The sequence below is a fragment of the Sebastes fasciatus genome, chromosome 2, assembly GCF_043250625.1.
Source record: "Sebastes fasciatus isolate fSebFas1 chromosome 2, fSebFas1.pri, whole genome shotgun sequence".
Taxonomy (NCBI): domain Eukaryota; kingdom Metazoa; phylum Chordata; class Actinopteri; order Perciformes; family Sebastidae; genus Sebastes; species Sebastes fasciatus.
Genome location: NC_133796.1, coordinates 31837897 through 31865615, shown reverse-complemented (window position 1 = coordinate 31865615; position 27719 = coordinate 31837897). Strand labels below are relative to the sequence as shown.

At 39.4% G+C, this 27719-nt stretch overlaps 1 protein-coding gene across 2 annotated transcripts in view; it reads right to left on the bottom strand.

The window, feature by feature from the left end:
• homer2 (homer scaffold protein 2) overlaps nt 1–25192 on the bottom strand; it is a 34036-nt gene extending 8844 nt beyond the window's left edge. Inside the window, exons 1-5 of one of the 2 annotated variants that reach the window (XM_074619845.1) lie at nt 25053–25192; nt 13129–13285; nt 2259–2390; nt 1887–1979; nt 341–480 (exon numbers count right to left, since the gene is read on the bottom strand). In XM_074619845.1, the coding sequence (XP_074475946.1) occupies nt 341–480; nt 1887–1979; nt 2259–2390; nt 13129–13285; nt 25053–25054 (524 nt within the window). In that variant the 5' untranslated portion in view covers nt 25055–25192. Of the gene's footprint in view, nt 1–340; nt 481–1886; nt 1980–2258; nt 2391–13128; nt 13286–23776; nt 24229–25052 lie in introns of those variants that run through there. The other variant, XM_074619836.1, reaches the window with a different exon arrangement.
• Nucleotides 25193–27719: the final 2527 nt, after the last annotated feature.

The window sequence follows — 27719 nt, the reverse complement described above, 5'->3', positions numbered from 1 at the left end:
CGATTTATACACTCAGCAGCATCTGGATTATAAAGGCCATATAACCAAATGGTGGAGTAGAGCAGCGTCACTCTTTAGATTGGATCAGATGATTTCTGAGCCCTTAGGGGACATGATATCATCCCAGCAGCAATAAAATGAAGAGGGAGCGCAGTTTGGTGCAGAGACAATTAGACGACAAGAAAAAAAAATCAGGAGCTGCTGTGAGTTAATATGATGTGATGCCTCTTGAAGTGAGTTTTGCTGTATTGTGAGATTATGTAGCATGCGATTGTGACACATTTAGATGCATTTCGCATTAAAGTGGTTCTCCTGAGGTTTCCATGAAAGGAAGCCTTACCTCTGTTCTACTGCACTCTTGAGACGGTCATTCTCGGTCTTCAGCACAGCAGCCTCCGGACCGACATGAGAGATTTTCTCATCATCTGTCCCATTAAGGCTGGACGCCTGGTTAATTGAGGGCGTCTCATGTCCAGACTCCTGGTAGGGGAGACAGAGGGAGATGTGTTATGGTTCAGGGCAGATTTTGACTCAGTTTACCTGCAGCTTTCTAAAGATCTGATGAGTTAAAATCCATAAACGTATCTCATAAATCTTGCTCTTTCGGTGAAACACTGTAAACACCCTCGACACGTCAGCTATGACAGCAGAGAGGTGGAGAAAAACTGATGCCAGTATTTATCATGTCATATGGCCCAGCAGCTTTGTGTGCCTCAGAGCTGAGTCTGATTCCTGCCATCTGGAGTCAGAGAGCAGGCCAGACTGCTGGATCGACCTCAATCGATGCCGTTTACTTACCGACAGAATATCAATTTGAGATAATTTGTGTTGAACTGAGAAACTTTTATCATTTTATTACTCTCACTGGCTTCTTTGTTCTCTTCATTGCTGTGGTGCCTGCCAGGTAGTAAGTAGCTTAAGTTGACCTTTGACCTCTCATGACAATTCACACTGTTATATGAATGATGTCTGTTGTGTCAACACAAGCTTCATAGGCCTCTGTTCAAAGAAATAGTGGAAACTAACTATTTGAATACTTGCCAGAAGCTATTTCTAAACAGAATCTGTACCCATTGGTGTTTGTGAAGGAAAGTGAGCTAAACTGAAATGTTTAAATCACTTATTTTCTCCACAGTGTTATAATAATAATAATAATGATAATAATAATAATAATAAGTATTATTATTATAAGTTTATTTGGTATAGCACCTTTCATAGAACACAATTCACAAATTGATTTACGAGAATAAAAATTAATTAAAACAATAAAAACAATTAAAACAGCTGTTAAATACACACATTTACAACACTAGACAGCGCAAGATTACACAAAGGCCAATTTAAATAAGCTGTTTAAAATAGCTGGGTTTTTTTTGTTTGTTTTTTTAAAAGGTGCCAACAGAGACCACAGATCTAATTCCTACAGGAAGAGCATTCGACAGTGTCGGAGCCACCACTTCAAAAGGTCATCTTTAGTTTTCAGTCGAGTTCGACTTGGACAACCAGTAAGTCCTGGTCAGAAGACCTAAGTGACCTACTGGTGATGCAAGGATGGAGCAGGTCAGAGATGTACTCCAGTGCCTGACCATGGAGGGCTCTATATGTGAAAATTAAAACCTTAAAGTGATATAAAAGCGGGAATGTTCATCTCTAGCTAAGGACGTTATAAAACAGACCTAAATTTAGCAATGTTTCTTAGATGGAAGAAACATATATGGGTCAAAGATTTGATATGCTGATCAAAGTACATAGACAGGTCAAATATAAAACCTAGATTTCAAATTTCTGTTGCTAATTTTCTCTCTGTAGAGGCCAACAGTGACTGTAGATGAGACAGTAGAGGTGTACCGAACCAGAATTTCAGACATCAGAGAATTATAATTTACCTGGGAGTGATTACTCAGTGTCTCCGCCTTGTCTTGAGATTTGTCCCTTGCTAGCTTGGCTGCTTCTTTTACCTCCTGGAACTTCTCAGAAAACTGAAAATATGAGAGAGACATGAAAGAGCTCTGATGATTAGTGGCAATACAAGCTGAAATGTCAAACGTTTGGGGAGATCATGGAGCCAATTATCTGGTCACAGTGAGGATTTAAGAATCAGATATACCCTTAAATCCTTTTCTGATTGCTTCATTTCCCCATCTGGTGTTCAGTTAATAACAAATTGTGCACCATCACTCTCCAGTTTTAGGACAAATACATAAATCAATTGTCTCTAAGCTTTACGGATGCTTTTGTGATTTCATGTTTCCTCTCACCTTGGCCAGTTGCTGCTCCGAAGCGAAGCCCAGTCCAAACACAGTGTTGGCCCTGCTGTCCGCCCACTGGCCAAACTTCTGCGATGTCTTGGTGAACGTCATGTTGGGTGTGATGGTGCTGTTGATGATCACCTGTTAGGACATAACAACTTAGTATTAACTTCCTAGCCCTCATACTGGTAATTAACACAGACATATAGAGTTCCAGCATGGTTCTCAGGTCCATCTGACTTCCTCAGAAAGATGCCTGCTGCTGGGTTTATGAAAATTGCTCTTTCAGCCAAGACATATTGAAGAAGCAGCTCCAGCAGCTGAATTCACAAGATGAGTAGTCCTATTGATTTAACAAAGGACAATCCCCTATTGTAGCTCCATTCATACAGAGTAAATCTCTAATACCCTGCCGAAGTCTTTCACCATGCATATTTATTATTTTCTTTCTTAGGATGATCCACTTCATCTGATTCATATGCATGTTTGAGAGCCTCTCTACAATGCAAAGCTATTTTGTATACAAAGCGACCTCTGGAAGCACTCAAATATCCTCTCTATAGAAGGAAACACATTTTATACATTAAAAGCAAAGAAATGAAAGAAATTCATGACGCTGGATGGCAAATGGTGAGAGAGTCTCAGTGTTTCACAATGTCCTGTAAATCAAAGAATCCATCCTCAATCCACAAACACTGACACACACAAGAAGCTGAACCATCTACTTATTACTTGTATGCTCCATTAGAGAGTTTAACCACCAGGTTTCACATGAAACGAGCACAGTCAGACTTGTAACTTGTAATCGTTCCAGCCTCATTTACTGGGAAGCTGTTAACACATGCGTGTCTCTCTGTTAAAGACTTTTGGGGTTGACGAGTATCCAAAGTTTTGTGTGAATTGACAGGTGAGGCCATATCACTCAAACATACTTTGCTACAACTTAATGATGACTCAAAGTCAAATGAAAGACAAATTGTTACTGGAGGATTTACAGCTACCAATAAACCTTTAGGCCAAAGACGGCTGCTGCCTCACAATCTCAGCACAAGAAAATGGCGTATATATTTTCATGACATTGTATGACTTGAGCTGTCAACTGAGAAGGAGAGAAACACCATATATTATAGGGATGCAAGAGTATATTGATACACATGAGTATCACAATATTATGTTGTGCGATACTTTATCGATCCTCCAAAGCGCTGTATCGATTTTTAATTAACCTCTTAAAAATCCGACGGCCCGCTGGCGGACGCGGTCGCTATTCTGTCTTTTGGAGGTTGCAGCGGGCTAAGGAATCCACTGGTACCAACCATGTCATACTTGCATGTCGTGAAGGAGGCTAAATAATGCTTCGAAGTTACGCTAAATTTTCGCGAGGAAAAACTGTCATGGCCATTTTCAAAGGGGTTCCTTGACCTCTGACCTCAAGATATGTGAATGAAAATGGGTTCTATGGGTACCCACGTGTACATGCCCACTTTTTGACAATCACATGCAGTTTGGGGCAAAAACCAAGCAGTATTTGCATGCAGTAGAAATGTGTCATTTTCGCCTGTTCTAAAATGGTGTATTTGAATATTTCTGCATACTGGGGTTCCTCAACAGTCTTGGAATTACATGAATTGGGTATCACTGGAAAGCTGAGACTCTTGTGAATCCGATGTGTCCAGTTGTCCTCATGTGTGATGATGTTACTTCCCAGAGAAGCCATTTAACATCGTGACTTTTTTACTCAGATTTTATACATATGGTGGTGTGTCTTTATACAATGACAGTTTTCTTAAAAATAGATTTTTTTTAAATCGCAATATATCGCAACCCTGTATCTTGATACATATTGTATTGTCAGATTCTTGCCAATACACAGCCCTAATACATTACACCCCACTCAATGTATTATTAGTATGGTCAAGCAGTCCAGGAGGGTGGTGTATGTGGGTGGGGGCAGGTATATACTGTATCTGTACACAACATTTGAATTATTTGTAGCGGTCATTTTGTTCCACAATTGCAAATAAAGATTTGTTCATAAAAACTTAGTAAATAAATAAAAGACTGAGACATAAACAGACACACTAGTATGCAGTGGTGACTGCTGACCCACTGACCTCTAAGTAGTCAAATTACAGTCTCCATATCTGTTACAGTACACGTTCACCTGTTGTTGTAGTTATGCAGTAAATCAGCTGCTAGAAAGCATCTGCTACAGTCTAAAATTGTAACTAGTGCACAAGGCAGCAACAGTAAAAACCAATAGATGCTTAAAACACTATTTCAGCCTGACCAGACTGCACTGATTTGTGTGTTTACTGCATCACTGTAGATATAAACATGCCTAATCATATATGAACACTGAACATGTAAACACTAGCAGCTTTAATTTACTACTGTGTGTGCATGTACACAAACCCAATCTCACTACCAAGACATAAGAGAACTTAAAAACACATGCAAATTACCCCAACAATTAAGAAACAATAGAAGACAGTTTAATCACAGTGCAGCCCTTGTTTCATAGCAACATGGCTCTGATCACAGGATTGGAGAATACAAATTGCTGACAGACTCGTGTCCTTTTCTACGCCCCCATCGTCTCTCTCTCCATCTTTTCTGTGGCCGATGTGTTAACACACTTTGCACTGCATCATTACTGGACACGGAGACCCAAAAAGCAGAGACTGAGCCCACAGAATGAGGACATTAGAACGCAATCAATACCCTCTTAGGCATTTCTGTCCCATTCAGAACAATGCTAATGGAGATCACTGCACATATAGACAGAGAAAGACCTTTATCAGTGTCATATACGGTTGCAACCTCTGATTCAGGCTGCATTCCCGCATCCAGGGTTTATAAGGAGAGTGGCAATTTACCCAGGCGCCGGTAATCTAATTTTAAAAGCAACACTCTTTCAGAGGCTTTATGAAAACAAAGGTTACCTAATTTCCCCTGAAGAGGAACCTGAGGAAAGCCTGAACAATGTGACTTTTTAACAGAGCTGATAGTGAAGTGTTAAGATAAGATGAAACTTTAATGATCATTGTGAAGGAACTGGGCCGCTGCTGCAGAACGAAGCCAAACAGTGAAAGAATGAGGGAACCGGACGGTAAACCAACCTTTTAAACATGCAAAGAAGAAATATATGAATCAGAATAGATTGTTTCCTTTTGACTGACACAGATAACCCTCAAATATATCAGATTTATTATGTTGTTAATCAGCCAATTAGAGTCTAAATTTCTTCTCAGTTTCATCTCCTGTGTTTGCTAGAAAACCCATCAGAGCGTCGTCTACGTATCATGTTCAGAACTTCAACCTGAAGCCGTACCTCTTCAAACTGACAACTGACTTGTCAAATTCAACTTAACATTGAACTGAGGTAGTGAAGCGGTCTCTAGTTGGGCTGATGTGCCTGAGCTGTTCGATTTTATGAGAGAAAACTGATGTAACAGACTCTTGATTTAAAAAAATAAAATGGCCATTTAAAAATGAGAGAAATTAGTCAAATGCTTTTTTAAATAACTTATAGGTGGAAAAGTACAGTGAGTCACTGAACCTGCCTCTGTCTGCGCTGTGTAACAGGATAACAAGCTGCATGTGCCTGAAACCACACACACACACACACACACACACACACACACCTAAAGCTTGCACCAGTGTCCTGCTCTGAACTCCTACTAGGGCTGGACCATAATCCAATATTAACAATGACTGACTTAACTTTTCATTACAATTAAATTGAAATAATTAACAAAATGGTTGATGAAGACTTTGTTTTACACATATGGAGCATGTTGATTGATGTAGAGCTAAATCAACTACTTGATTGACAGAAATCTAGAGCCACTTTGATGAGTCATTTTAAGTCATTTTTCGAGCACAAATACCAAACATCCCCTCGTTCAGGCTTCTTAATTGTTGGGATACTTTGTCTTTTAGGATCATAAACTGAATATCTTTGGGTTTTGGACTACTGGTCGAACAAAACAAGCCTATTTAATGCATCACCGCGGCTTTCAGGAAATTGTGCCATTTTGGAAAATTTTTTTTACATTTTGTTGACCAAACCACTATTTCATTATTTTATGTAATTTTTTGAAATGTTTGCCATATTATGATTCAACAGAATCAACAGAAAAAGGCATATACAAATGCTGTGGAAACCCAACTATTGATCTGTAAGTTAACATACAGGAATACCTGGTTGACCCCATCTTCGTGGGCCGTACGTGACTGTATGCCGTCATGTATGAGTGTACGGCTGAGTGAGCAAGCGAGTGAGAGTGGGAGGGTGAGACAGAGGGAGGGAGAGCCGAGTGACGCTGGCAGCTGTGCCGGTGGTGAGCCGGGCTGCGGATCAAGTGGCACAGGAGGCGCAGAGCGATGCTGGGCTGGCCAACGGCCTGAGGGTCAGTTAGAAACTCAGAGACAGCCAGGAGGTTATAGGAGATATCTTCCTTGGCCGATTAGGTGTCTGCAGAGTGCACAGAATCTGCAGAGTCAGTAGGAAAGGTGGGAGATGTAGAACATTGGAGTCTTTGGGAGGGAAAGAGCTGTGATCACATGTCACGCACCAAATGACTTCGTCATAGCTGAAAAAAGGACACCCTCTACACAGAACGGTCGCTTTTTTAAGATGACACAAACTTAAATGTCTTGGTTATCTAAAGAGCCAACTTGTGCCTCCATTCCACATATTATAAAAGGTTTTTGTCTAAAAAACCTAAAACCTGATATTCAAAAGCATGTTACTTGAATATTGTGTTAATTTATAATGAAGTAAATGGGGTCAATATTACGGTGCTTGCTCATAACGTCTGAGTACCTCAGTATTTTACTCACTAATTGGTTAACAACTGCAGACTTCAGTGAGTTCCAGGTTAATGTACGGCACAGCCCAGTTTTTGAAGGACATATATCAAAATAATGGTGACAAATGGTCGGCGAGGATGGTCATGATGATGAACAGGCAGAACTGGCAGCGGTGTTAGAAATTAAACGCAGCCAAAGAAAGACGAGATGATGGTCGCCATGTCCTCTCGCCGCCGTGTCCTCTCGTCGAAGCAGACAGCAAAATGGAAAATTATGATTGCTCATGAAGCAGAGGTGTGATGTAGATGAAGTGAAATGTTGAATATGTTTTGTATGTCTGCCAATTGCTTTAATGACCCGATGCATTTCATCCCACCTTATATTAAGGACTGCAAAAACACGCTGTTCCCTGGTGGCAATGACGCAGGTTTGGTTTCAGAAGGGAGGAGTGGAGGAAACTTAGTTGGAGTCAGGAGTGCACCGCCACATTCAGATCTTAAAGTGAGGGCTGTTTTCTGTATTTATGCATAAACGTAAGAAGATCTACCAACTCACTATGACTGAGTCCTCGGGCTTTCCATAATCATAATAGTGTAATCCTAATTTAAAAGTTAGAATATCATAAAATTTAGCTTCATAACTAAGGGCTGGAAACATGCTGCTCCAGGCTGCACATAAGCGAACATGCATGGGTAATGCGAATATGAAGGTATTTAAGAAGTTGTCCTGACAGCAAGTTGGATCAAACTGTTGACATTTGGAGAGTGTGAATGTCGGCTCTTCTGTGATCTATCATCACCCCTAACACCCTTCCCTTCATAGATCCACAGAGACCTTCACGTGGGTCTTCGCAACTATAATTCAAGCTTGAGACTTGACATGTGTGAGCAATTTTAGTCACAATAAACACAGCTTTACAGCATACAGGAAATTCAGCTTCTAAGGCTCGAATTATGATTCTACTTTGAGTCTTGACAGTCGGCTGATGCACAGCAGCCTTTTCATTGGAAGAAGTTAATAAATACATGCGTGCTTTAGATGACATTCATGTTTTTTATTGTTGTTCCAGTTTGTTTTTCTGACAAAACAGTCAGTGATAAGCAATGTTGTTAACAATACTGAACTCCCTGATGTTGGATATTCACATTAGCTCATAGCAGCTTTGGTGTGAGTGCACTATAATCTTAATGGATGATTGTTTTGGGACTTGTATCAACCCAGTGCATTCTCTCATCATGATGGCTGGAAATACAGTAAAGTACCCAATCTGGCTCGATTTTAATGAGTCATCTAAACTCCAACTTAAAATACTGGAGTCAGAAGCACAAGGCAGACATGTCCCTTTTCACTCAGTGGTAATAATGCTTTTTCTTGGTAGAAACCAACCTTTAGGATTAGGGCTGAGTGATTTTGAAAAAATAAAAAATATCTAATTCCATTTATTTTGACTGATATTGTAATTGCGATATGATTTGTGATATTAGAGGGAATTACCATTTTTACACCATTATTCCATTTTCACTGAAAATGTTTTAAAATGATTATGGTATTTCTTAAGTCTGTAGAGTATGATGTCTGACATCTCTGCAGCACCAAAATATTTTATTTAAAATGGTAACTTTACACACAATTCGCCTTAAACAAATATTGCACCTCTTGCGATTTGATAATTGCAGTAGGCCGTAATGCGATTTCGAAAAAAAATATTTTAATTGTGCAGCCCTATTTATGACACACAGATAGAGAAGCTTTATGGTGTACTTGGGGTGCAGCCACAGTGTTCTGAGGGAGCAAGGTGATAAAACATTGAACTTGGCTGTAAGTTGTAATATTGGTGAATACATTAAACTAGTTAAAAACTGACATCTGGCAAACCTAACAGCCATAAACACATTTAACAAGCTCACTTTGAGGAATTTAAATTCTAATTCTTGGCAGAAACGTGTCTTTTAGCTCACCAAGCCTCGGCACATGAGCCAAAATGTTAATTTTGGACACTGGCTGTGAGTAGTAGTAAGAAATAAAGAAAAAAATAGCTAGTCAAAGAGAGAGTGGGATGTCAGAGGGAAAAAACATGAGGCAAAGAGCACAGAAAATATTCACAAGAGAAGAGCTGAAAGTTTTTTACGTTAGCTCGGAAAGTAATCACTCTCGGAATTATTCATAAAGTACAGCAAGAAGAGCCCTTCACTGAGATGTCATGGTGGTACAACGCTGTTTGAGAAGTGCGATTCAGGATAAGCGAGAGTCAAAAGTGCTGATATGCTCCTCTACTTGCCATATCATCATCAGCGAGTCGCCCGGCCATCACGGATGGACGAATAGAAGCTGACGGTCTGTCATAGTTAGTGTGTACAGCAGCACAGACTATTCTTCTGGACAGACCTGTCTCCCTCGCAGCGAGTGTACATAACACTAACTATATCTAACATTTATTTGATATGACTCAACATTTCCTCACTTTCGGTATCACTTTGACTTACTTAAATTAACTGGAAACTGGATTTAACTTGAAATCAGTAGGAGTCATCTCTCTATTTAAATGTATGTAACATTTTATTTAATAAATGTTCATCTTCATAGCTCACATATATAGCAGCTGCCTGCAGACATTATATGACACATACTGCTCTGTTACTCAAGGTCGCAGGTGAGTATGTGTCATCAACACACACACACAAGCCAACAACATCAACCCACTTACACTAACACAGTCTTTCACAAACACACACAGCAGGAGTTCATTGTTTTCTGATATTTTCTTGATTTTTGGATTGTACCTTTTTCTTTATAATCTCATTATTACATAATGCTTTGGCAATATTGTCTTTGTTACACTCATGCCAATAAAGTATATTATTGAACCGAATTGTGTAAAGAGACAAGAGGACAGGGAGGATGACAGGAGTGGGAGAGCAGTGAGAGGACTCCTGGCTTTGAGGATATAGAGGACATAAAAACATATAGATGCACCTACCGAGAAATAAAGTCAATTTCAGATATCTTTCTTACAAAGAAAACAGATTTTTATATATAACAAGCAAGTAGTATTGTTGGTGCTGTAGCTGCATAAGTGCTGCTTGATGACATAACAGATTAGAGTCTTGCCTCTGGTTTCTAGCTGTGGGAAGAGAGCTATTTTGAAGCTAATATATTTTGACTCAACAATGTTATGCAGGAATAGAGAAATAATGCATTTTAATTTATTTTAAAGATTCATTTAGGAAATAGGAAAATGTGTCCCTAAACTAAAAATCATGGCAGAACTAAAATCTCTTGCCGTTTGCATTTATTTGTCACTGTTAAGAAGTAAGTCCTATGCGCTAGCAGAAAATGCTTGCCATGCAAATACTCCACATACACATATATCTACGTTGAGTTCCTGTGAGGCCCACCCTTCAGCTGTTGGGTTGGTAATCCTGAAACTGAACTCACACAGGGGTGCACGGTAAAAAGACCAACTATGAGGACACAAACAGATCAAAACAGCTGTCAACCCGTTCGGTCTCTGCAGGTAATCTGTATGATTTAAGATTGTGTGAAAGGTGATTGCCGGACAATGTCTGCAGAGGGATACCGCTATCATAACTCTCCTCCAGCTTTCACACAGAGAGAAGACTCTGATCGCCATGGAAACACATAATCTACTCTTTCAGTTAGCGGAGGAAGAAGGTGTGAATATGGTATATAGGCACACTCTTATGATGTCTATTATCACATGCATTATTTAATCTCAGCATCATTCTCTTGAGATGACAAATGGAAAATGAGCTGAATGGTAACACACATGCATGTATGTCATATAACCAAGCGATTCCTGGTTTTTCAACACACACGGGTGAAAACAGAATTCAAAAGAAAATCAGGTTAAAAATCCGTGCAAAGGATCTGACCATAAAAAAGAAGAGCTGATTCAGTGGGACCATTATTTAAAAGCTTTGCGGTCCTTAAAGGATGAGTACCGTTTGTTGATGACAGTAAATTATAGATAATTGAGTTTAATTGCAACTCAACAGGTGTGCAGCTCCTGCCTGCTCTTGGTAATTTGCGAAAGGGGATGTTTGCTGCTGTTCACACTTTGATTTCAACCTACATGTTACTTTTCTGTGCTGAACTATTAACACATTTGTAAGCCTCACATAAACACATATCTATCTTAACAGAGACCAATTTAGCAAGGCAGCAGACTCAATCACATTTAAAAGGGATGCTGTGTGAGCCTAGACATGAATATGTGTAAGTTGTGTACAAATTCTGATATTACAAATTTGATATTATGTATGGTGAATATGCTCAAGTAACTATTATTATCTATTATTACAAATTTATGTAGTGCTGAAAAGATTAGTAGATGAATCAATTAGTTTACTAAAAATGAATCTACAACAATTTTGATCATTGATTAAGCATTAGTTATTTATCAAGAAATAATGAGCTTACACTATTTTCAGTTGTTCAACCATGAAAATGCTGCTTTCCTCTGCTTTGTATTTGTAGATCATTATTTTCTGACATTTTATAGAACACACAATTATTTGGTTCATTGAAGAAATTATCACCAGATTAATCAACAGTGAGTGCATGCAATTAAAAACTAAAAAATTTATTTGTTAAAAGGGAAACTTTGCAGATTTTCAACTGACTTTGTATCGTTGCAATGTGGGTGATATGTGTAAAAGAACGATGTTTGGCCTCTCTCTGTGATACCAGCGCTCAGAGCTCCCCACTCATTTAACGGCGAGGGTTCGCCAGATGATGCAAAACATGGCAGTTTGCCAATATCGTTCATTTGAACTGGTGCAGCAAATAATTATTGTTTTCACTGTTGATTAATATGAAGAGCTTGGTCTCATGTAATGCATGATGGTGGAACACAGTGCATTGCTCTGACTAACAGTTTCATTATTTTATTGTTGATTTTGCATGTATTTGCCATATCCTGATATATTTTTTAGGGCTGTCAAAGTTAACGCGTTATAACGCGTTAACGCAAATTCGTTTTAATGACACTAATTTCTTTAACGCATTAACAGAGGTTGTAGCGGGCTCCGTTTTAAATGTAGAGTGAAGATACTGGCATCATATGAAACTAGAAAACCTAAGGAATCTATTTGTACCAACCATGTCATACTAGTTTGTCGTGAAGGAGGTTAAATAACGCTCCAAACTTACGCTAAATTTTGGTGAGGAAAAACTGGCATGGCCATTTTCAAAGGGTCCCTTGACCTCTGACCTCAAGATATGTGAATGAAAATGGGTTCTATGGGTACCCACGAGTCTCCCCTTTACAGACATGCCCACTTTATGATAATCACATGCAGTTTGGGGCAAGTCATAGTCAAGTCAGCACACTGACACACTGACAGCTGTTGTTGTCTGTTAGTCTTGAGTTTGCCATGTTATGATTTGAGCATATTGTTTATGCTAAATGCAGTACCTGTGAGGGTTTCTGGACAATATTTGTCATTGTTGTATGTTGTTCATTGATTTCCAATAATAAATCTATACATACATTTGCATAAAGCAGCATATCTGTCCACTCCCATGTTGATACGAGTATTAAATACTTGACAAATCCCCCTTTAAGGTACATTTTGAACAGATAAAAAATGTGCGATTAATTTGAGATTAATCATGATTAACTATGGACAATCCTGCGATTAATCACGATTAAATATTTTAATCGATTGACAGCTATAGTATTTATAGAAGATGGAAAATATCCTTACTGATATCATGATACTGATATAATTTAATTTCTTCTCCAATGTTCTAATGAGTCAGATGTTTAGAAGGAAAACGGGCAGCCATAGATGACTTTCCTCACATCAGCAGCAGGAGAGCGCAGAAATATTAAACGGTCCACAGTTAAGTTGTTGCTGATCAATGGGAGCTGCAGATGTAACATTAATATGCTTCACAATTCCTTTTGTTCAATTTTGAAGCGCTCTCCCTCAGCCTCAACTGTCTCTCCTGAGAGCAGTTAAACGTTTCCCATCATCTCCCTCTCATATGGTTACACACACACACACACACACACCCTGGATGCACCCACACATACCTTGGATCCATCCACGCTGATGATGCGGTAGCTGTTGCGTGTGCTGTCGTAGAAATACGAGACGGTGACGGCCTGCTTGCTGGCAGGGACCCAGTTCTTCTTGGTGGTTGGGTCGATTTGGAAGACATGGGCCCTGGTGGTGTAGATCGGCTGCTCCCTGGAGAGAGGAAGACGATATGAGGTAAGGACCACTGCAGATAAGATACACAACATGAAACTACAGGGACAGGGACACTGTGCTGTGTCTCCAGACATGCAGAGGTGATAATATAAAAAAACACTAAATCTTTACAGCAAACCAAAGCCAGCTGCACATCAACACCCCCTCCACTCTCATAGTCGACAGTAACACATACCTAGGTGTTTTGTGAGGCTGTGCACTTGTATGTTTGTGTATGCACTCGCGTCAGTTGTCTGATGGAAGATTTCCCCCGTGCACCAAATACATTCAAGACAATTATCTACTTGTGGTAACACAGTCAAATGAGATAAGACTCACTGTTATCTTGTAAAAAAAAAAAAGGAAAACAAACAAATATCTTGAGGTAAAGTCTGTCAGAATCTGCCCTACTAGAAATAATTACCTCACATTGCTTCTCTTCTCTTTCGCCTTTAGCAGTCTGTAAAAACGTTTGCTCAATTTCTAAAAAATCTTTTTGCACAGCTGATTGCACAACTGCTCTTAACCGCTTTAGCAATGATTTTTTTCTTTGTTTGATTCTGATTGTTTTGTGTTTGTATTTCAACTGAAATTAAACCACGACAATTATAGCCAGCAGATATGAAGTCTTTCCAACACCAACATAGTAATGAGTGATGTAAGGATGAGCAAAGCTATTAACACCAATGGTAAAATAATGTTTTTTTAATGATTTCTTTATAGAGGAAACTACAGATGTATTGGGAAAATTGTTAACATGACTTCCACCCATCATGAGAATAATAGGTAAATTAAAACTGCGCTGAACTTCTGAGTCTTCTCAGTGAACAACTGTAGCCAGTATTCACATTGTTGTCCTTCCTAGTGGTACTGCTATGTCTGATCATTTTATCAGATTCAAATGCAGAATTGAATCCTAATCCAGGTCCTTTATACAATCTATTTAGGTTGAACTTACAAACATTTTTAACTTTAAAAAAAGCTTAAAATCTGGGTATTTTGCACACAACTTTACCAAACCCTAAATGGAATTAGCTATGAAAGCCCAACTCAACAGTGATCGTGATGAGGAAAAGTTCAAAATCATGTCATCTATCTTTGAGAGGGTGAAGCAATCTGCCTCCCAGCAGTAAGCAGCTCGCTGCCCGTGTGATTCAGAAGAGCATCCACATGGCGATGGAGGAGCAGGATCAGACCGCCTGTTAAACTTGAATGACTGCAGACTGAAAAAATACAGTGGAAATGTTTCTCCTCTTTATGGCATCCACAAACACATATCTTTCTCTCTAGATACTGCGATTATCCTCTCTCTTTCTTTCTGGGACTCAACCCAGCAGGTTTAAATTACCCACTGGAAGTTCTCATTTTAAAAAGGTGAGTGCAGGCGGACGGTTGTGATCTATAAAATTCCGTGAGCGAGGAATAATTAGATGGAGTGGCTGCTGGATGAGAGGGATCAGAGGACACCTCAAGAACTCAATAATGGATGCAGATGAGAATATGGGGGAGACAGATGGGAAGTACTTATCCGGCTAGAAGTCAAAATGTGAAGTGAATGCGTCTTTCAGACAGGGCAAAGTTTACTGGGCACTCACTGCTTCAGACTTATCTTTATAGCCTAGCCTTGGTATATCGCCTCTGCATTTCTGTCTCAGTGTTTCTCTTTTGTCTCCTTATCTTGTTATCATTTATTTTATTGGTTTGTCCTGGCATCTTCTGCATGTCCAGTCGCCCTGATATCTTCTTCTTCTTGGAAATGTGTGCTTGAATGTTCTTCCTCGTCTTCTTCATGGGTCTAAGTGCACGGTCACACCAAAAACTGTCACTGTGAAATTAATCCATTCGTGCAATACGCAAGTCGTTCTGGAAGCCTCATGATGTACTGACTACATGCACTCTTGATGGCTAACTGAACAATAAGTTAAAGCAGCAGCAGGCGAGATTGGAGCATATATGATTCAAAAAGGTTATTTTTATATAAAGGTCACTATATCCTGACAGTCGTGCATGAGACAGGTAATCTGAAAAAAATCATGTGCCTTTATGTCCTCTGGTGCTTTTAATGGCATCTGCAAGATTTAACAGACCGGAGGAAAAAAAACAGTCAGAGCTGATCTGGAGTCTGCCGTCCAGAGAGTCTATGAGAGCCGGTTGTCAATCATTCGTGAACTCCGATCAAACGGTCAAACTAGGCAGCGCTAATCAAATATGAATCAATATTCTGTTACTGTAATGACTATTTCTCTCCTCAAAAGTTTTCAGAATCATCTTGAAGTGTACTGTTTAGCTGTAAAATGAGAAAGTTTGTGACCCGGCAGTCATGTTGAGATCAGTTGAGGAAATACCAAGCACCGCCCACCAGCCGGAGCACAGCCATGAAATCTCTCTGAAATGACCTGTGATTGGTCAAAGTCTCCCGTCACGGGCTAGATTTTTTTAAAGCCTGAAAACAGCCATGAGGAGGTGCAGAAGTCTAGTTATCTCTCAGAGCACTTGAATTACAATATGCTGAAAGGTTATCATAGAAATTTTGCTCAATGATGCCAAAAAATGTCTGCCTACTGAAGCTTTAAGGTGCCCTGTGGTGTTTTCTTGTAAACAAACCAGTATTTCAAATATAGTACAGTATAGTATAGTATTTAAAACACATTGTGTGCATCTTTGAGGTCTAAAACAAGTGTTTCCTTGTTGTTTACATCCATGTTTGCTTGCTAGCAGTCTTCATCTGCGTTTCTTGGTTCTTTACCACCATCATCTATTGAATAGCAGGACAATGACTGCAGGAATGTGCATGGTGACGTGCATGTGAATTTATATAAAATTAGAAGGTGTAGCACAGCTAAAATGGTATCTTCCTTTGTTTTGTACTCTTTGAAGAGTCCAGCTTTAATTTGCCTTAGTGATAAATCCACAGATCGCAGTGATTCTGATGGAATTTACTGATTTTGGTCTGAAATGTTTTATATGAACAGCCCTTAAGGCTGGTGGTCTTGGTTACAGTGTGCTAGGTAGGCCTGTTTGTCTTCTTAACAAGCTGTTTGGTGTCTTGTACTTTTTTGTTTGTATGCATAATTCTTCACATCCAATTGGTGATTATTTAGATTTTGGTAGGCACATCCTCTGTAAAGTCCCTTATATGCTTCAGATCAGGGGCTACTGAAAAATATTTGACATGTTAACAGATCACTAATCTCCACTGCATGTGGTCTTCCCACTTAGTTACAAACATGGTCCCAGGAGAGAGCTGTGTGTTGTAAACCTTATGAAATCCTGATCCATCCTCTAGTTGCTTTCCCTTCTTGGCCTGCCATTTACTTTAATGATGTGAAGGATTTCAACTAAAGTGGGCACAAGGGTGCTGAACTGGACAGAGTGTCACAGCCACACTTTGCTTGGTGCAGTAAAAAAAATCATTCTCGCTCAACATAAACCATTACAAAAATTGAATTTTTTTTTAGAGCACATGGTGTGATTAGAAAAATAAGCCTAAATCCAAATCATCTGAAAGCATGTTCTTAAAAAGCCACTAAAATTATTCCAAACACACAGCTGCTAAAGCTAGCAGAAACATAAGCACATCTCCTGTATGGCAAGACTAGAGGTTTCATTAACAGGGTCCAGATGGTGCCATTGTTGTTGTAATGCCATACACCAACTGGCAAAAACAGGTTGTCAAGAGGACATGCAGTTCAGTATTACTTTAATGCACTTCTACTATCAGGTCCCTGTGAAAATGATGTCAGACAGACGGGCAGGCGGCGATAATTCATGAGCTAATAAAGCTTTTACTTCCATTGGGATTATGGTTCTCACAGAAATGAAAACCTAATAAATTCACTGTCCTTTTTAAGCCTAATCTCAGTTTTCATCTGCTTTGGGAACAACAAAACCCATTATACAGATCACTGTTGTCGCTTAACATACACACGCACACAGACACACACACACGCTGACCTTTGCAGCAGCAGTGTCTGGAGCCAGCTCACACTGGCAGGGGAAAAGAAGTGAAAGGCCACAGCTGAACACATGGATGCACTCAAACAACTGTTGGTGGAATCCAGTGATCTGCTTTTCCCAGATAAAAAGCATTAGGTTGATTGATTTTACTGGATAAAAAAAGAAGACGACATTTGGGACTTTATGACCGCTGAAATTTTTTCCCGCTGACTGTCGAGTGCTCTGTCCCCATCTGGTGCTTTAAATAATTTACAGGTGTGTGTGTGTGTGTGTGTGTGTGTGTGTGTGTTTCTGTGTGGGGGGAACAGGTTTAGTAAGTACTGCACTGTCAATGCCTACATACACCTACACACCCACCTCAGGCTCATCCACACTGATGATGCAGCAATCGTGTTGTTTAAAGAATAAATTAAAAACGAAGGAATGCGCTGACAGCCAGATACCTGAGTGAGTACTATGTCAAACTGTACCTATAATTATGAGCATTTCTTCTTACATTTAATGAATCTACAGTATATCACAAAAAGTTATGATGACAGCACTTTGGTTTCAATTCTGAAGAGGAAATATTGTGCTAAATAACTACACACCTCTTTGCAGCAATATTGTGAGTGACGCACGACTAAGCCTGCCTGCCCCTTGTTCTCTTAAATCCTTTAAATTGTTAGCTTGATCACTACCTGAGATTTACCCAAACACGGCAGAGTTCAAGTGAAGTTTCCTGAGAGAGGGATAATCCTGCTGCTTAAAAGACGTCATTTTAAGATGATGCAGGATGACACTGTGCCCTGAGAGGAAGTGTGAATAACAGCAGGCGGCTTCTATCTTTGACTAAGAGTTTGGATGGTGATTTTAATGCGAGGGGTTTGGGTCACGTAGCATTTGTGTTCTGCTAGAATTCAAGTAGGTTTTTTTATTCCAGCGAGTGAGAAAACGGCCTCGTCTAGATGCCTGAGTTTAACAATTCACTCCAGGCTTATTCCCCTAACAAACTTACCCCATCAATTACAGTCATCTACCTCTCTGTCCGAATGAAAGGGACACGTCAGCTGGTTTAGCTTATGATGAGGAAATCTGTGAATCTATTGGGAATCTGACGTCAACCACTGAACAGGCTTTGTAGCTTGTTTGACTGTAATCAGCCCTCTCAGCAGCTTCAGATACGTGCATTACAACATTCTTCACGTTCCTACAGAGTGAACATAATGTTACTGTACCAGCTCCAGAAATCACTCAACACACATGAGGCAGCACATATAATTACACAAAATGAGTGTAAGGGTTGAGGCAAACTGATAATTATTTGTTCTTTTTACTTGACGACTTTCGCCTGCGCAGTGAAACTTTAGCAAAATAAGTGTCGTACTTTTTAAACTGGCAGTATTGTTACGGAGGTGTCACGTCTCTCTCTCTGAATGGGTCAGCAGAGCGATAGCATCAACACACAATGTCTGGGTTTTACACCATGTTTGGAGTGTGAAATGGGCTGAGGTGGAAAATAAACTAACTGTACATCCAGGTACTATTGGGTGCAGACCCACAGGCACAATGATATGAATGAGCCTGTAACGCTTCAATAGGATCTCTTCATTAGCGAGACAACATCTCTCTGCCAGTGGGACTTCATGAGGTCATTGGCCTGTTCATAAGTATGTTTTCCCCCTTTGAATCCTCCAGAGGCAAAACGCAAACCTGGACAGACATTTTCAGTGAAATGCGCAATCAGTGGCCTGATGAAAAAACACTCTGTATAGCTTATTAACAAAGGACACAACTTTGGGAGCATTACAAGTTTTTTAAGCATGCTGATGTGCATAATGTACGGGCAGTAAACACATTACATCACACCACCAACTCAGGTGCTTAAGTGCCTAACTAACAACGGCCAAGCTGCCTCGATAAGACGGGCACTAAAGCAGGAAAATCATCAGGTTATATCAAATACTTAAGATCATTATATTACAAACAATACGTATAATGGCTGTCCCTGTAACTAAGTGGTCTGACTAATACAAGGAATTTGCATTTCATTCTGTTCATAGAACTTAGGTGACAAATGCTGCATTACTCACTTGTCAGATATCTACAGTACAGTAGAGGTAGGAACACTGAGTTAGAGCACTTATTCTTTCTCACTTTCTCTGCTGGTGCTGACAGTAAACTAAGTTACAATTGGCTTTTCTGTGGCACCAAGTAATAAAAGAACATCTTCTCCCAAATCTCTCAGAGAGGGAAAATGAGAAATATCTGGGTCACAAGGTGCACAGATCTGGTGACTATGTGAAAATGGCAAATTAGAGGAAAAAATATGTGCAGCATTAATTTGTGAACATAGAAAAACAAATGTAATCACTTGGATTCTCATTAGCTGGTGTAATCCTGCTCATATATCAGATGAACAGGGCCATTTTTACCTGCGAGGTCTGTTGGTGAGCAGAGCTGCCTTATTAGTGCGAGCGGCGTTTTGTCTGAGTGAATGAGCAACGTAGGCAGCAGAGGAAAGCTCTGTGGGATCATCACTACAACACCACCTGGGCTTTTATCGCAATAAACACGGAGCTCTACTAATGATGTCTGGAAGGTCAAAGAAGAACAGGTTTTCTCGCAGATACTGTAGTGTGCAATAACCTGGACTCTGAGATCCCTGCTGAGTGAGAAATATTTACTACTGAAATAGCAGAAATTAATGCATTTATCAGTTAAAAAGATTACAATGACAGCTCTACATAATGCTGTTATCTTCTCCTCCTGAGGTTTAAAAAAGGAGCATATTGTTTTAACAGCAACTGAATGTTTTTATTGTGAGCATTATTCTTCCATTAAAAGGTTAGTTTAAGGCATTATTACTTTATTAGATGGTGTAGTACAGAGAGCAACAAATGTTGGAGGGAGGGACAAAATAAAAAGGTTAATAAAGTGAGCACAAGTGATCGACAGCAGCTGGAATTTTTCATTTTGTTCAACTTCATTCGGGTACTAGATTACAACACTTTGGCTATTTAATGAGTTTTATTACATGTCATTTAGTGCTTAAACAATTACTCAATGAATCAAGTAATTGACTAACAATCAACAACCATTTTGATCACTGATTAGTCACTTAAGCAATTAGTCAAGCAAACATATCAAACATGTTTTCTCTGTTTTATATACCTATACCCATATCTTTGGGTTTTGAATTGCTAATTTGACAAAAACAGGCAATTTCAAAGGTGTCGCTTTGGGCTCACAGAACTTGCGATGGGATATTTCACAGATTAAACCAGTGCTTTTAGCTTGCAGACTTTTAATATGTTGAGAGTTGTTAGCAGCAGAAAAAGTGTTGTTTTTCTTCTCAGATTGTTTTATTTGAAGGATTTTCAGAGCCCTGAAGAGGTGGCGAGTATGCAGTATTTCACAGGAGAAGGCTAAGAAAATAAAGATACTTCTGGTCTACCAAATTATGTTATTTTTTTCTCTAAAATATTTTATTCCTACCATCATCTTTGCCCTTTTGAGGACCCAATCCCCTGGCTGGTTAATCAAAAAAGTAATTGCTAGATTTGTCTGACATTTTTAATCTTACTGTCCGTTTCAAATGATTGTATTTTGTCACTGTTTTTAATGCTTAAAGGTGACCTTCATTATTACTACCCATGTTTTGGCATCATACAGCATATTGAACTGTACCTCATGCCAGAAGTACAGCTCATTTAACTGGTGAGAGAGACAGAGTCCCATGCAACAAAGGCAGCAGGCCAGATTCAAACCAGCAACCCCAGCAGTCCTCCTCCACCACACTGAGCCTATAGGACGTAGAGCCCAACTTAATCTGAGAGCTCAGAGAAAGAGGAAGTGAGGAAGTCTCTACAGAAGCACAGCATGGCAGCAGATGGCCTCCTAGGCCTCAACCATCTGGTGAGGAGACGTCCAATCCGCCGTCAGTATGTCCCCTTTCATTTACCCATGATTCTTAAACAGCGAGACCTGCTTCTACTCCCCTAGTGCACCTCTACAACCTTCCCCTGCGGCCTTCAACCACCGACAGAGAACACACGCTCTGATTAGGTTTACAGTCCGCTGTTCTGGCCGGGCAGCCAAGAGACCCACTACCACGTCACATGTCACACAGCCTAATCAATGAGTGTTAATCCTTTAGCTGTCACTCTCTGGCCAGCCAGGAGATTATCATCTATCCCTGTGTTAGGGCTGCTCCCAGCATGGCTTATTTTAAATAGCAATATGCTGAATGCATTGCTGTCTGTGCGACCGCTTATTCCGGGGCAATCTGAGATGTAGCGCTTAAGCTGCGAAACTGTACTTAAAAATACAATTACCATCACTTTCTTTGCCACTGTTATTATCAACATTTCCATTTCCTTGAATTACATATATTTGATTTATTGGGCACACTGCACACATCCGATATCATAATTTGGACAAATACATACAGTATTGTGCCAATCACATCATGTGGAAATGATGTGATCAATAACAAATGTGTCACAGTCAAGGGGGTACTGATGGATCACATGACCAAAGACCAATGGTAGGATGGGGACAAAGGAAGACAGATACTGAGAGTGATAATATGTGTGTTGTGCGAGTTAATCTTTAATCTTTAACTCCATTTAGGAGCAAAGAGCAAGGACAAAAGGAAATCCTGCAAAAAAAAAAGCCATAACAAACAATGTATAGTTCCCACCGCCTTTTATCTATATTGACTTGTCACTTAGGACAGGACACATTGCATCATTACCGTTAAGTGTAATCAGGATCTAATATATTACACAATTAAACACGCATGTGAACTCAATCTTTATTTTCACTTCTGTTTGAGATAAACTGTTTTCTTTAAACAAATTTAGAGCTGAAATGATTAGAGATGAAACTTTTAACTGATTAGTCGATTGACAGAAAAGTAATCAGCGAATATTTTAGGTCGTTTTAAAACAAATGCAATTCTTCTCAATTTGGAGGATATCTTGTCTTAGTCAATAAGAAATATAGAATAAATCTAAATATATATAATAAATTTGAAGTGCTGGAGCAATTTAATGGCATCACCTTGGGCTTCAGGACACTACGCTGAGCTTTTTGACTTTTTCCTGATATTTAAAAGACTTAAGAGACTGAAAACAAAAACGATTAACCGCAGCTTGACCTATAATTAAAATGATTGTTATTGCAGCCATAAAAATGATTGGTTGATTAATTAGTCAATTGACAGAAAAGTAATTGGCGACAATTTATAAATCATGTAAGTAATTTCTTATTAAATGACTAGATGTCAAACATCTGCTGGTTCCAACTTCAAATCCTACCAGTTTATAACCCTGAACAGCACTTGCTTTAGAGAATGGCTGGCCAGATTAAATTTCCCTGGGACCCGCTTGTCTCCGCTTTCATAAAAAGTATTCAGCTGTCAAGTGATACTACTGTCCTACTACTGGTGGGTACTGACTGAAACCACAGAACCGGACAAAGGACACTTGTTGCCATGTCTCTGTCAGGTGTGACCTCCTGTCTTGGACAGCCTTGCTGCTGCCCGTCCACTGGGCCAGTTTCATAACACAACACATCTCACTATGAAACCTGCTGGGCAAGAATGCCAAACTCCTGTGAGGGAGTCAAGACTGATGAACTGGTTTCTTACACATAAAAAAAACCCATGTCTGCTTAGGTGAAACAAGCTCTGTGGCACTGAGTGGCACTTTTTACTTAATGACTGACCATTAATGCTGCTTATTATTATTATTATTCAGGGACAGATTTGAGTCTGTAACAAATTAAAAATTACACTGAGCTGTTATTATTCTGATTTCTAAGTAAAATAAAAGCCATGCAAACAGGAGTAGGTAGCCTATTCCAGAAAGAAAAATCAGTATGTAGATGTGAATCCCAGCTAGGGATTGCATAACTATGACATTGAGCCACAGAGTCAACATTCACACACACACCACAGCAGACTATGAAGGCAAAATAATGTAGTGTTGTAAACAACTGTGGGAGGGCACCAATACCCGCAGCCCTGTGGACAACACACACACACACACACACACACTTCCAGAAGTACCATCCCTCCTTATTAGTGGGCAGTGTTGCCTCTGCCACCTCCACATCATAAAACCATATTCCTACAGACAGATATGGGGGAGCTCAAATATTCAAAGATCTAGAAAATTAGAAAATAATAAATAATTTGAAATATGGCAACAAGCTGTTTCACAAAATAAATCTGAATATCTCACAGACAGCGAAAACCATTGATGAAATCACCCCTTAAATTACCCACATTGCCAAATAATCTGTCTAATGGCTATAATAAAAGAGTAAATTGGGGTCTTCCTCTGCTCCCAACACGCACAGACAAGCTTTGGGAAACAATGATAATCACATGTATTGATTGACAGGTAAACTGGACAGTTGTACAGGTATTCAGTCGTTTTTTCACAGCACACACACACACATAACATTAACACATAACATGACAGTCAGTGCAGGCAGGTGTCATGAGCGTCTCTCTGAAGAGCAGCTCTCTGGATTACTCACCCCATCGCCAAGGACTTGAGGAACAACTCCTTTCTGTATATATAGAGGCTCTATTGAATGCGGGTTGAGAGGAAAAATATGTTTTAAAGCTCAGTCAAAGGTCCGAAGTGTCCGCACAGCTTCGAACAAGTCCTCTTGCTGCTGAGAGACAAGTGAAATATGAGATCACTTCTTCAGTAAACTCGCTTCACCGGGTTGTCAAGCTCTCTCTCTCGCTCTCTCTCTCTCTCTAACAGAACCTCGGTTCATTTCACCAAGTTTCTTCTCTTTCCTTGTTTTTTCTCCTCTTCAGATACGCGATAAAATAATCCCCTCTTCAGAAAGGCTTCTTCCTCGCCGTCTTCACTCAATCGGCGCTGATGAATTAAGTTATAAATGTTTGTTATTTGGCTGCTTTGCGGCTCCGCAGCGCAGAGTTTCTTCCTCCCAGCGGGACTGAGTGTGTTTCATATGAAGAGAAGAGCAGCAGCAGCAGCGACACGGAGCGGAGCGGACTACACCTGCTCACACACACACACGCACACGCACACGCACACGCACACGCACACGCACACGCACACACACACACACACACACACACACACACACTGTTTAACACACTGAACATAAACCTGTGGTATATGAGGTGTGTGTCTGCGGTAACAGTCAGGAGTTTAGCCCAAACTATGGTCCGAAACTACCAAATCACTATCACGAGAATAAATGAATAAAACATGCGGTTAAAAGACGACCAACAACTGTGGTAGGTTGTCTGAATTAAGGTTAACTTACATGTAATTATCTCTCTCTTTATTTGTTTTTACTTATATTTATATATATATATATATATATATATATATATATATATATATATATGTTCTTTCTTCCTTTTAAATAATGTTTTACTTTCTCCTTTTTTTATTTTTTTATTTTCTTCACTTGTATTTATCACAATTGTGACTACTGTTATTTTGTTACTGTTATTTTGTTATATGTTTATGTATGTATATATGTATATATATTAATATATAGGAATATATATGTTCTTTCTTCCTTTTCTATTATTTTTTTACTTTCTCCTTTTTTATTTTTTATTTTTTTTATTTATTTTTAATTTTCTTCACTTGTATCTATCACAATTGCGACTACTGTTATTTTGTTATCATATATGCTAAGTTTATTCATGCAATTATCTTACATCAATGTGTATTGCTATCTGTATTGATTTTCTTCTATCATTTGTGGGGGGGGAAAACTCAATAAATATATTGTTTATAAAAAAAAAAGGTTCACTTACATGTTGTTCAGCAGCTGGCACTTTCTCCTAAACGAAGTAACGGTGAAAAAAGCTGATTTAAATTAGTTATCTTGCGTTACTTATTAGCATCTTCGTCTCAACATATATCTTTATAACTCGGGTTTAAAGTCGACTCGATGGCTGGTATAAAATACCAGACTTTAACCGGTTTAATGTTGGTCCTGTTTCTACCTGGCAGGTTAACAGCTATCAATCAATCACTGGCAGGTGCGCTCCCGGAACCTTTAACATATGTTCACTATGTTCCGGGGGGGGGAAGTATTTCAGCGACGTACTGGTGCTGCATTAAAAAACACGTTTCCTGTCGCATCGGTTTGTAGAGAAAGCAAACAACATTCACGTCGCTTAAAGGTGTGTTTTCTTTCTCTTTAGCGCTGAAATGGTTTTATTTTACCTGTGGTGTTGCATGTGTGTTTAGATCGGATCAGGCTGGTTGTTATTGGGAGGTCTGGTTTGCAGCAGCATGCGGACTAACACAACACACATCAACATGCTCGCCGTGTTATCAGCTGTGATGTTTATATCATGTTGCTTCTCATCTTGTCATCTGCAGTGATGGCCGAGACCACCACGGAGGACCAGCAGAGCTACGAGGAGATGTTTGCTGACAGATTCACATCGGATGATAAAGAGTACCAGCAGTATGTGGACCGTCCAGCGGACCCCCCACCCATCGTAGAGGACTGGAGGAGCCGTGGAGGAGGAAACCACAGAGGCAGGGACAGGTGATGTACCTTATTCATTCATTTTCATTTCTAAATGTATTTCCAACATGTAGAATAAGAATAAAGAAAAATAATGATCACACTAACTAGTGTACAGTCAGAAACGAGTAGTATTCACATTCAATGAACAGCATAAGAAAACTAAATTGTCAACACTTGATGCCTTGATTTACATATCCGAAAAGGAGTGAGAAGAAGTATAAACTTATTTAATCCCGCCCCTTTTCCATAAGTCAATTATTAATTATTAACCAGCTTCCTTATTGAGCCATACATACACTCACCGGACACTTTATTAGGTACACCTTGCTAGTACCGGCTGGTCTTCTGCTGCTGTAGCCCATCTGCTTCAAGGTTGGACGTGTTGTGCGTTCAGAGATGGTATTCTGCATACCTTGGTTGTAACGAGTGGTTATTTGAGTTACTGTTGCCTTTCTATCATCTCCAACCACTCTGCCCATTCTCCTCTGACCTCTGACATCAACAAGGCATTTCCTTCCACACAACTGCCGCTCATTGGATATTTTTAATTTTTTTTTTGGACCATTCTCTGTAAACCATAGAGATGGTTGTGCGTGAAAATCCCAGTAGATAAGCAGTTTTTGAAATACTCAGACCAGCCCGTCTGGCACCAACAACTATGCCACGTTCAAAGTCACTTAAATCCCCTTTCTTCCCCATTCTGATGCTCGGTTTGAACTTCAGCAAGTCGTCTACACCACGTCTAGATGCCTACATGCATTGAGTTGCTGCCATTGGATTGGCTGATTAGCTATTTGTGTTATCAAGCAATTGAACAGGTGTGCCTAATAAAGTGTCCGGTGAGTGTATACTCTAATTACATTTTCCTAAATTTGTCTAACTATAATTATTATTATTTATAATTATTCTAACTATAATTATTACCTTTAATCTGTGTCATACAGAAATATAAATTAATTACTGATATAATTATCAAAATATAAATTTGTTATCAATCCAGAATACCAATTCATTACTTATAATATAACTTAATCACAATACCAATTCATTACTTACATATTTAGCTTATGACCTTGTTATGACAATGGTAATTAAGACTGACAGTCTAATAACTAAATGTGCAGAATCTAGGTGATATAGTGATATGATTGGATAACAGCAACACTTAAAAGATAAATCAAAGTTAAAGTCTTACTCTAGTGATTTAGTATTGTACCATGAAGGTGGGGGATCTGTGAGAGACGAGACATGCTGTTTAGCCACTCTTTAGCCATTTTGCTGTTTGCTTTTTTTTCTATTCCAAATAAATCTGACTAACCTGTGGGTTCGTTTACCACCTGTAAGGTTTTCTGACTGCTTGTGCTTTCACAGATATATATATTCACATAATTCATAGCTTTAACAAAAGCTCCACCAGAACCACAGGAGCCAGTATGCAGCTGTTTTCACAGGCTAAGAACACAGGTTTAACTATTATAGCATCACATTAACTTTTAAGAGTTTTAATTTAAATGTAGCCACAAGAAACATTTCTTTATCAATTCGTAGGTCTTTCCTTTCTAAACACGCCCCCACATTAACGACGGTCACTTATTGATTTTGTCCACTAACCTGATTTCTTAATCATCATGTAAAGGTGAAATCTGGTGTCTTTAAATCTGGGTAAGAGATTAGAGAAACTCTGTGAACACAGCTAGATTTACTCTGCAGATTTCTTGGCCATTTAAATGTTGAGTTGAGTTTCCTACTGTCTTGTTACATGTTGCATGTAATGCAGGCACTAGTACCTGTTGCAGAAGGTTGATTGTTCATTTCTATCTGTCTTCATCTAGATACCAGGACCGTCGAGGAGGTCGTGGGTGGGGAGGAGGAGGAGGAGGAGGCCGAGGTTGGGGAAGAGACCGAGATAGGAGAGGAGACCAGGGTTGGGGAGGAGACA